Genomic DNA, 11,186 nt, shown 5'->3' with positions numbered 1-11,186 from the left:
AAACATTATAGTGGGGCATGAAACCGGACTCAAACAGGTGGGCGTGAATGGTTCTTGACTTAGAGTAATTGTGATCATTCTTACAGCCAGCACATGGACAAGGCATAAAACCATCCGCCCGCTTGTTTGCCTCAGCCGCAAGCAGAAAAATTTGCACACCATTAATGAACTCGGGAGAGCATCGGTCATCGTACATCCATTGTCGGCTCACCTTCATTACACAACACCGAAAAGACCAAATTAATACAAGTTCATACATAAAGTTCATACAACACTTAAATGCAACAAAAAATAACTCTCTAGCTAAAGCATTTAAATGCAACAACAAATGCGATCAAGATCACAACTAAGGTAACAATTGATCCAACAGCATAATGATACCAAGCCTCACTATCAATGTCATATTTTCTAATCTTTCTAATCTTCAAGCGCATTTTCTCCATCTTGATCTTGTGATCATTGACGACATCGGCAACATGCAACTCCAATTCCATCTTCTCCCCCTTAATTCTTTTCAATTTTTCTTTCAAATACTCGTTTTCTCTTTCAACTAAATTTAACCTCTCGACAATAGGGTCGGTTGGAATTTCCGGTTCACATACCTCCTAGATAAAAATATCTATGTCAACTTGATGGGCATAATTTGTCATAAACATGAAATGCAACAAATAGTTTTAAAGGGAATATACCACCCGAGTTCAAGTCCCGGCATGGACGTGCGGTGCTCGCGAGTTTCTCCTATAAAAAAATGCCAACGAGGCTTATTGCAAAAGACTAATAGGCTACAGTTAGCAGTCCATCAACAAAAGTGTAAAGCAATACCTTCAGATTTGAGTGAGGAATAAATACCGTGATCAAGAAACTCCAATGGAACATGTCGAGTATCGACATGGTGGCCAGATTAACGACTCCATCACGGTGCTGTCTTTGATAAGGCCGGGGCAGCGGCGCTCATGGCTAGCACGGCTCCATCACGGTGCTGTCTTTACTTAGCGTTTGGCGACTGGCATCGCGGCGAGCGGCGGCGTGAATAGTGGCGAGCGGTGAGCGGCGGCGTGGAATCGATCTAAGAGTAGTCGCTCTCTAGGTTCGAAGCGGCGGCGTCATGCAGTATTGCAGTTGACCGCTAACTGGCTAAAGAACGTGGGGCATGGGCTGTTTTGGGCTTCGGCACGTACAGAGCACAACTAAGAATTGATTTTGGGCTTTATTATATAGTACCAATTTGATTAGCTATATACGGTAATTAGCACTTGTATATATACCGCTGCATACACTATATGCGCTGTATTGTTAGGGGGGCCGATCGATGGGGGTTAATCTCGCTCTGTCTCCGCCCCTGCTTCTGCGCACGTTAATGCTTTTAATAATAAGCCGGTTCACCTCGCTCGCCAGCACCACTCCTCGTCCAACTTCCCCGTTCGTAAGTGAGCACCTATCCTCCCCTCCATCGCCGACACTTTTGTCGCATGTCCCCCTTTGCCGCCAGACTCAACCCCTATTGGCCATGTCATGAAAGCTGGCCCCCGGCCTCTCCACACGGACATTTTTCCAACGAGGCCGAAGAGGGCCGCGCCGAGAGGGAGTTCTAGGAGAGAGTTTGGGGCTTCTCCAAGTGGGTTGAGGAGGAAGAGTTCCCTACGGCCGAATGAGTCCAGTGCCCACCGCTACCTTGCCCGCATAACAGACACGGCCTTTGCAGAAATGGTGCCGCCCTAACGCATCACTTCAAAGCCAGTCGCCTGGAGCCGCATCAGCTGTCGTTTGAAGCCGCATCGAGGACGCTCAGAAGTTCGTAGACCGCGTGACGGTGAAAGTGGAAGCCGCGCAAGCAACCTCCACCTGTGAGGTCACGTCGAAACAAAAATATATGGTTTTGAAACCTGTGAGGTCACGTCCAAACAAAAACATATGGTTTTGAAGTTTCAAATTAGTATCGTTGAAATCATACTGGATATTATAATTGAACTCATAGTAGAAATCAGGTTTGAAGTTTCAGTTATTGTCTGGTGAGATGGGGCAGAAATAGATCATGTTAAGCCAATGACAAACTCCAAAACATTACGCACTAGTAGAATGTCCGTGGGTTGCTACGAAATGAATCAAACAAATGAGGTATGTCACCAAAGTCAAAGTTCATTTTTCCCGCATACGTCTTGGCATGTATGGACATCAAACAGGCGTCAGACAAGCTCTCCACAGTCCAACCATGTGTATAGTTCAGACTCCCCCAAATCCATCCCATATGTGAGGAAGAAATATGATTGTTCAGACTATCCGCCATCTTATAAATCCATTCCATATGTGAGAGAAAAATATGATTATTCAGACTATCCGCCATCTTATATGTAACATGCGGACGGACAAAAAACCCACCCCACAGTGCACCCTTTTCTTTTCCAGCCAGAACCTCCCCTTCCCGTTCGGTTTCCCGCCATAGCATGGCATTTTTCCCTAAAGCCCTCTGATAGTTTTAAAACCCGATGACGTCCAGCTCATCATCACCTTCACCATGACGCCCTCTTTCCTTCACATCGTACTTCCCCACATACCATCAAGGAGCAGTCCTCCGCCAACTGCCCCGCTCTTCCCCCTGATCCCGATTATTATGAAGGCCGTGGATATGGATATAGCGACTATGCTAGACTTGCTCTTACCTGATTATTTTTTGTTTAAATAAGGTGCACATGTCACTTGACTAAGGTTAGAAAATTAGACAATTTTTCTAGCGGAGCGTCCAACCAGAAATGGACCAAACATTCTCACGTTGCCATCAGCTAGTAATGATGCCGAACAATGCTCGAAGCTATCCACGACGCGCAGTTCTTTGATGCTGGCAATGCATGCTACCGGCAGCTTGAGAGAAAAATCCTCCATATATACAAAGAAGAAAATGGCCATCGGATTCATACCCGGCCGAATAATTACCGCAGATTCGTGGCGTGCATTTGTTCTTTATGCTTGTCATTTCGTCTCCGAAGGAGCAATCTTAGCATTCAGCAAAGAGGATGCAGTGCGTGGTCAGCTGTTCTTGGCCTCCTGCAGCATCTCTACAGCCTTCTTCATCTTGGGCCGCTTCGCCGGGGCGCGCTCCGTGCACAGCATGGCGACCTTGAGCACCGCGAGCATCTGCCTCCGCCACGCAAACGACACGGTGCTCAGCCTCGGGTCCATGATCTGCTCCGGCGTCTCCCCCCTCTCCGGCGCAGAGTGCACCCACTTGACAAGGTCCACACCCTCGCCAAACTCCTCGTCCACCGGCATCTTGGAAGTCAGGATCTCCAGCAGCAGTACCCCGAAGCTGTACACATTTCCTGGTACAGTAACCTGCATTGAGTAGGCATACTCTGCAAGAAATCAAGTGCAATTTGTGTTATGCTATGGATCCTCCGGCACGTCGAGTAGGCATACTCTGCAAGAAATCAAGTGCAATTTGGGAGAAAAGTTCATACCTGGAGGTATATAACCAAATGTGCCAGCAACCGCACTGATGCTGGCAGTGCCCTTTGAAGGGTCCAGCAGCTTGGAGATTTCAACTTCGCCAAGAAGCGCATTGTAGTGCGAGTCAAGGAAGACATTACCCGAGGAAATGTCGAGGTGGATGGTGGCAATCTGGTGGAGGAAGGCCAGCCCTTCGGCGACGCCAATTGCGATTGACAAGAGCTTCGGCCAGTCAGGTTTCTGGCTCTCACCATCGCAGTTGTCTGCATTGTGCAGCAGCTGAAACAATGTTCCATTCGGCAAGTCATACTGCAGCAGCAACGCAACATCCTCGTAGATGACATACCCAATGGGACGCACAAGGTTGGGATGGTTTACGTGCGCCAGGCGCTCGAGCTCCCGGATCATCTTGGCCTGGTGGTGGACGACGGCGCGGTCCACCGACTTCAGCTTCTTGACGCACACCACCATGCCTGATGGCATGACAGCCTTGTAGGTCGTGCTGAACGTGCCGCTCCTCACTGCACTGGCGTCCTTGAACGTCGCCTGGACACAGGTCTGGAAATCAATGGCCTGCTGCAAGCTCTCAATGAACACGCTTGAGGCCATGACATGCCGCGCTTCCACGACGACCGCATCCCCTGCTTCGGCCTTCTTTGCATCGGCCTCCTTCTCCTGCCTCTCACGCCACATGAACAACGTTACCACCAATGATACCACTGAGAAGATGAGCACGCAGGACCCAGCAACTGCCAAAGCCACCCTGTAAGATATCTTCCTGTGGTCCGATCCATAATTGGATCCATAAATCGGTCCACAGTCCACATCCAGCGGGTCGCCGCACAGCTTGGCATTGCCGGAGAAACTGGACCCTGCACTCTTCTGAAATGGCCCGAACGCCGGTATGGCGCCACGGAGCCGGTTGTTTGACAGGTTGACAACTATCAAGCTCAGCATCCCTCTCATGTCACCAGGGATCTCGCCAGATATCTCATTGCTAGATAAATCCAGCGCCACGAGCTTATCGAGCCGCCCAAGCTCTCGGGGCAGCGGCCCTGAAAGGTGATTGAAGCTGAGGTTCAGCGCAATCTGTAAGCTCTTGATCTTGCCCATTTCAGCTGGTATCACACCACTCAGATTGTTGTTGGCAAGCTGCAGCTCGAGAAGCCGGCTGCATCCACCTATACCGTGCGGGATGCTGCCCGAGAACTCGTTGTGATCGAGCACAAGAAACTGCATCCTTGATCCGTTGCAGATGGCATCTGGCAAGCCGCCGCGGAAAGCGTTGTAGCTCAAGTCCAGTTTGCTCAGGTTCCGGCACCGCAGAATGGACCTCGGGAACTCGCCGCCGAGGCCATTGCCGGAGATAATGAGCTCTTGCAGGTTCCTCAGCTCACCAAGCATGTCCGGCACCTCGCCGACAAGGCGGTTGTAGGCCAAATTGAGCAGCGTCAGGTTGGCGCAGCGTGCAAACGGAGCGGGGATACTGCCAGACAGCTGGTTGCTGTCGGCTTCAAAGTAGGTCAGGCTGGTAGCGTCGCCGATGGATGCCGGGATGGCACCTACGAGGCGATTGTTGCCGATGCGCACGTTGGATAGATCGAGGCACCGGCCGATTGAATCCGGGATTGTGCCGTTGAGCCTATTCACGGTGAGGATCAGAACCTGCAGATTACCAAGGTCGAAGAGGCTGCTGGGTATGCTCCCCTCAAGGCCATTGGAGTGGAGGTTGAGCACCTGGAGCTTGGACGAGAGCCCGAGCCCCGGCGGGATCGGTCCCGAGAGCACGTTCTCATAGGCGGAGAGCACGCGCAGCCCGGGGAGGCCGGCGAGCCAGCCGGGGATGGCGCCGGTGAGGTTGTTGCCCGAAATCTGCACTTCTTGGAGCCCCTTGAGGGCCCTGAGGTCGTCGGGGATGGCGCCGGAGAGCGCGTTGTTGGAGAGGTTCAAGAACTTGAGGCCGACGGCGCGGCCGAGGGCGGCCGGGATGGGGCCGGAGAGCCTGTTCATGGAGAGGTCGAGCAGCTCGAGGCGAGGGAGCGCACCGAGAGCCGCGGGGACGGCGCCGGCGAGCGCGTTGAAGGAGAGATCGAGCCGCGCTAGCGCGGGGAGCCCGGCGGCGGCCGAGAAGTCGCCGCGGAGGCCCCGGCGGGGCAGCTCGACCGCGGTGACCTCGCGGGCCCCGGAGCACGTGACGCCGCGCCAGGCGCAGTGGTCCGGCGGCGCGGCCGCCCAGTCCGGCGGCGCCAGCCCCCGGCGCAGCGCCTGCATTGCCGCCGCATCTCCCGCGCCCGCCCGAAGCGCGAGGAGGGAGGCCGAGATGAGGCCGAGAGAAAGAAAAAGGCGGCGGCGGAAGGCGGGATGCATTTGGGGCGGCGCTCGGCCCGGCCGAGGTGGGGTGGTGGTGGTGGTGGTGGCCGGGCCCTGCCCGTGGGTGCTTGCTTTTCTTGGGCGGTAGGCAGAGAGCACGGGAGGAGGGAGGCTCACACACTCTCGTCACAGCCCATCAGTGGGAGTGTCAAGAGAGGGGAAAGGGGAAAGTTGTTTTTCCTGATTATTCTGGGCCACTTTGCACCACAAGTAGTATAGGGGCAGCAGCATCATTGAGGGGCTAATCGCAGGCGTCCCTCTAACACAATGATATTCTCTTCTTTTACTTTACTTTTACTTTTACACCCTGCTCGTGCATCTCTGGCGTTGAACATAGTGAATTTCTTGGGCGCCGAGCCGGAGAATCTTTGTGCTCTGTTCCTTTCCCTACTTTGTTTCATCCCAAAGCAGTAGCTGATTAATTAAGGCGTACGGTTTGTACTATGGTTACTGACATCAAGGGGCGTTTGTCCTTGCCATTGGTGGGAGAGTTTTCCCTTGTTTCATGTATTGCCTAGTTTGAAAATACATTTCAAAACCACTTTAAAATATATCTCTTGCCTATTTTGACCGTGGATAAATCACGCCTGCCTGCCCTAGTTTTAAAAACCGGACCGAACCGCCGGTTGAACATGAAAAACCAAAACCAGAACCGGTTTTTTAAGAACAACGGACCGACCTGCAACTAGACCGGTGAAAACCGGTCATACCGGTGTAGAGATAAGATCAAATAAATATTGTTGCAAGTAGTGGGATTCCATGCCAGGTCGTGGTCATTGGCCTATGCTTGGCATGATAACCACCTCAGCTATGATTCTTTGTTGTTTTACAAAGCAAACCATTACTATTTGATCTTATTTTAATTCTCTATTAGCATATATTGTTACTCTAAATATATTATTTGTATTGTGAAAAATCAGCAATCGAACCGGTGAACCGGCGGTCCGACATGTAAAATTGGACCGAAGGCCTTACCGGTTCATTCACCGGTTCGGTTTTTAAAACTATGCTGCCTAGTGGTTACTTTTGAAGAAAAAAACTCCTTTGGAGTCATGTGCTTATGTGAGATCCAAGGGCTCCCATAATAATCATTAGATCCGAGATCAGACGGCCTAGGTGCTCCCATGGCATCGAGCATCTGTGCTCCATGAGCACCAGTAACTTTCTCTATTTTCACCACCATGACGTCTCTCATCTTCTCTACATTAACACCTCACATTAATGTACGCTATGTCTAGTAAAAAAATATAAAAGTATGAGGGAAACATCAAAGAGTATCTCTTTGTCGGTGTTCTAGATCTATGTAATACCTCTGAAGTGACACTATATAGATCTAGCACCTCCTCTAACAACTGTACAATATCGATCCCAGGACACCGTGGTGGTTCGAGGCAAGCCGGCGACGATGGCAGTGGAGCAGCTGTGACGCCCCCGATTCAATCGTACACTAATCATATATGCAAATGTGTACGATCAAGATTGAGGACTCACTGGAAGATATCACAACACAACTCTAGACACAAATTAAAATAAAACAAGCTTATATTACAAGCCAGGGGCCTCGAAGGCTCGAATACATAAACTCGAAAACACAAGAGTCAGCGGAAGCAATAATATCTGAGTACAGACATAAGTTAAACAAGATTGCCTTAAGAAGGCTAGCACAAAAATAGCAACGATCGAAAAGGCAGGGCCTCCTGCCTGGGACCTCCTAACGACTCCTCGAAGCCGAACTCCATGTAGAATCATCCTCGGGATCTATAGCTCCTGGATTCCAGCATCTGGTTGCGACAACCAGGTATAGAAAGGGGAAAAGAGGGAGAAAAGCAATCGTGAGTACTCATCCAAAGTACTCGCAAGCAAGGAGCTACACTACATATGCATGGGTATATGTGTAAAGGGACATATCGGTGGACTGAACTGCAGAATGCCAGAATAAGAGAGGGATAGCTAATCCTATTGAAGACTACGCTTCTGGCCACCTCCATCTTGCAGCACGTAGAAGAGAGTAGATGGTAAGTTCACCAAGTAGCATCGCATAGCATAATCCTACCTGGCGATCCCCTCCACGTCGCCCTGTTAGAGAGCGATCACCGGGTTGTATCTGGCACTTGGAAGGGTGTGTTTTATTAAGTATCCGGTTCTAGTTGTCATAAGGTCAAGGTACAACTCCGGGTCGTCCTTTTACCGAGGGACACGACTATTCGAATAGATAAACTTCCCTGCAGGGGTGCACCACATAACCCAACACGCTCTATCCCATTTGGCCGGACACACTTTCCTGGGTCATGCCCGGCCTCGGGAGATCAACACGTCGCAGCCCTACCTAGGCACAACAGAGAGGTCAGCACGCCGGTCTAAATCCTATGGCGCAGGGGTCTGGGCCCATCGCCCATTGCACACCTGCACGTTGCGAGGGCGGCCGGAAGCAGACCTAGCCTAGCAGGCGTTCCAGTCCAATCCGGCGCGCGCCGCTCAGTCGCTGACGTCACGAAGGCTTCGGCTGATACCACGACGCCGAGTGCCCATAACTGTTCCCGCGTAGTTGGTTAGTGCGTATAGACCAAATGGCCAAACTCAGATCAAATACTAAGAACTCGTTAAGCGTGTTATTTTAAAGTAACCGTGGACGCCGACCAGGGCCAGGCCCACCTCTCTCCTAGGTGGTCTCAACCTGCCCTGTCGCTCCGCCACAAAGTAACAGTCGGGGGCCGTCAGGAACCCAGGCCCACCTCTACCAGGATGGAGCCACCTGTCCTTTCAGGCCCCTCATCAGAATCACTTGCGGGTACTCAACGAGCTGACCCGACTTTAGTCACCACATGTGTCATGTATATAAAGTATATAGTATATACCCGTGATCACCTCCCGAAGTGATCACGGCCCAGTAGTATAGCATGGCAGACGGACAAGAGTGTAGGGCCACTGATGGAACACTAGCATCCTATACTAAGCAGTAGGATAGCAGGTAAGGGTAAAACCTGTAGCAACAATGACAGGCTATGCATCAAAATAGGATTAACCAAAAGCAGTAACATGCTACACTACTCTAATGCAAGCAGTATAGAGAAGGAATAGGCGATATCTGATGATCAAGGAGAGGGGCTTGCCTGGTTGCTCTGGCAAGAAGGACGGGTCGTCAACACCGTAGTCGAACTGGGGGTCACCGGCAGCCTCGGGGTCTACCGAAAAGAAGTAACGGAGGGGGAACACAATAAATAACAGAGCAATCAAAGCATCACAAAGCGTAACAAGGCAATACGCGGTGCTAGAGGTGACCTAACGCAGGGATAGGTGATACTGGCGAAGGGGGAAAACATCCGGGAAAGTATTCCCGGTGTTCAGCGTTTTCGGACAGATGAAACAGAGGGGGAAAGTTGTGTGTTCGCTATCCTAGGGATGTGTGGCGGACAAACGGACTGTGTATCTGGATTCGTCTCGTCGTTCTGAGCAACTTTCATGTACAAAGTTTTCCCATCCGAGGTACGGTTTATTTTCTATGATTTATCAAAGTTTTAAATCATTTTCTAAATTGTTTTAATTTGAAAATTAAATGTTAAATTGCTGTGGGTACACAGAAATATACCTAGGGTATTGCATATCAGGCTGGTAGGTGGGGTCATTGACTGAGTTGACCTAGTCAAAAGTTGACTGGTCAAAAGGTGAATAGTGTTGTGGGTCCCACTTGTCATTTTCTCTAGCTTAATTAGATTAGTCATTTTCTTTAATTAATAGTGGGGCCCTATGTCATAGTGTAGTAACTAACCTAGCTAGTACTACTAATTAGTCCCTAATCTAATTGCACGGCCGGCCAGTGATGGTTGTGCACACCCACACACATAGCATAGCCACGGCCATGTCCATTAGCAGCAGCAAGCAATGCTCGGCAGCAGCTAAAGCGGCAGGAACTAAGCAGCTAAGAAATATAGCAGCAGCGGCAGTACAGCAGCACAGCCAGCAGCAGCAGCTACGCGGCCAACAGAGCAGCGGTAGGCAGCACAGTAGCAGTAGCAAGCAGCGGCAGGGGTAGGCGTGCACGGGGAACACGGCCGACTGGCAGGGGCTCGCGGGAGCGCAGCCACGGGCGCGGCGAGCGCGGCGAGCGCGCGGCCACGGCGGAACGACGACGGCCATAGGCATGCGAGAGCACGGGGCAGAGGCGCTCGAGGCTCGCCGAGCTCGACACGGTCGAGCTAGCGGCCAAGGCGAAAAACGGGGTCGGCTACTGGTGGGATAGCAACTACGGGGTGGAATCAAATAGGAAATAGGGGGCTTTTTCTGTGGTGCTCACCCTGAGGTCGTGTGGACGGCTCGTGGATGCTGGGGTGGACGAACGACAGCGGATCGAAGGAGATCGCCGACGGGCAAAGGAAGAAGATGATGATGCGCTCGTTGATGGGGATCCCAACTCGACCTGGTCGGCATATGCGATGTAGCAGACGGTGCCGGATCTTCTGGACAAGGTCCTTGGGCCCGAGGTCGACGGTGGGCGCGTGAATCGACGACGGCCATGGCGACGAGGTGCTCGGGTGTGCGCAGGGGAGAATAAAAGTGGCGCGGGGAAGGAGGAATGGCGCTAGGGTTCGATCCAGGGGACGAGGGCGTCTGGGGGCTCTTGTAGCCGTCGGGGAGGCGAGGATGGCCGCCACGGCGACATGCCCCGGCCACAGCCGGGGATCTCTGCCACGATCCCCCCTATGAACAGGAGGAAGGGGACGGTGGCTAGTTGGGCCGGCCGGTGGCCTGGATGCCCAGTTGGGCCGAACGGCCCCGGGGGGGGGGGGGGCCTTTTGTCTTTTGTTTTAGTTTTCATTTTTCTTTAGTTTATTGTCTTTTACTGTTTTTTCCTTATATTCTAATAAACTTAGTTTTATAAAATACCACAGTAGCACCTAAAATAGTGTTTCAAAACATACCACTGCCACAAATAATTTGGCACATTAATTAATTAGTTTGTATTCATTTACTATCCTAAAAGCATTTAAATAATTGATTTAGCCCCTGTTTTATTCATTTTAGAGTATTTTAATATTTTATAAAGGTGTGGTTTCTCCGCCATAATTACCTATGCATTATTTGGCACAACCCGAACATTTAAGTTTTAATTTTTTAAAAACTTTTATCGTTTGGCTTGTTTTTGAATTTGGATTTTGAATCGGTTTTTTGAACTAACGCGAGATTAGCAACTCTAACAGAGGTGACGTGGCATCATTAGCATAGGTTATTGTAGCTTAATTATCCGGGCGTCACAATTCTCCTCCACTACAAGAAATCTCGTCCCGAGATTTTAAGAGGTGGAGTAAGGGGAAGGGATTTGGTTACGAACTTCTAACGAGTCTTCTCGTTCTTGTTGCCCTTCTCGAAGAGGTTGATCC

At 50.9% G+C, this 11,186-nt stretch overlaps 1 protein-coding gene and 1 long non-coding RNA gene across 2 annotated transcripts; both read right to left on the bottom strand.

Annotated features, from left to right (window-relative positions):
• Positions 1–2,823: 2,823 nt before the first annotated feature.
• LOC109784319 (leucine-rich repeat receptor-like tyrosine-protein kinase PXC3) lies at positions 2,824–6,047 on the bottom strand. The gene is made up of 2 exons (XM_020342917.4): positions 3,453–6,047; positions 2,824–3,347 (listed from the first exon to the last, which is right to left on the bottom strand). Exons 1-2 carry the CDS (start codon positions 5,806–5,808, stop codon positions 3,022–3,024), a joined length of 2,682 nt encoding a protein of 893 aa, XP_020198506.1. The 5' UTR covers positions 5,809–6,047; the 3' UTR covers positions 2,824–3,021.
• Positions 6,048–7,335: 1,288 nt separating this feature from the next.
• Positions 7,336–10,490, bottom strand: LOC141042292 (uncharacterized). The gene is made up of 3 exons (XR_012204395.1): positions 10,103–10,490; positions 8,922–8,993; positions 7,336–7,592 (listed from the first exon to the last, which is right to left on the bottom strand). It is a non-coding gene; the product is annotated as an uncharacterized lncRNA (long non-coding RNA).
• Positions 10,491–11,186: the final 696 nt, after the last annotated feature.

This window comes from Aegilops tauschii, chromosome 3 (genome assembly GCF_002575655.3).
Source record: "Aegilops tauschii subsp. strangulata cultivar AL8/78 chromosome 3, Aet v6.0, whole genome shotgun sequence".
Taxonomy (NCBI): Eukaryota; Viridiplantae; Streptophyta; class Magnoliopsida; order Poales; family Poaceae; genus Aegilops; species Aegilops tauschii.
This window is presented reverse-complemented; position numbering and strand designations above follow the sequence as displayed.

Coding starts and splice junctions, on each gene's coding strand:
- LOC109784319 (XM_020342917.4), bottom strand. CDS start 5,808: ATGCATCCCGCCTTCCGCCGCCGCCTTTTTCTTTCTCTCGGCCTCATC. Junction 3,348..3,452: donor ATTTGGTTATATACCTCCAG/GTATGAACTTTT, acceptor GATTTCTTGCAG/AGTATGCCTACTCAATGCAG.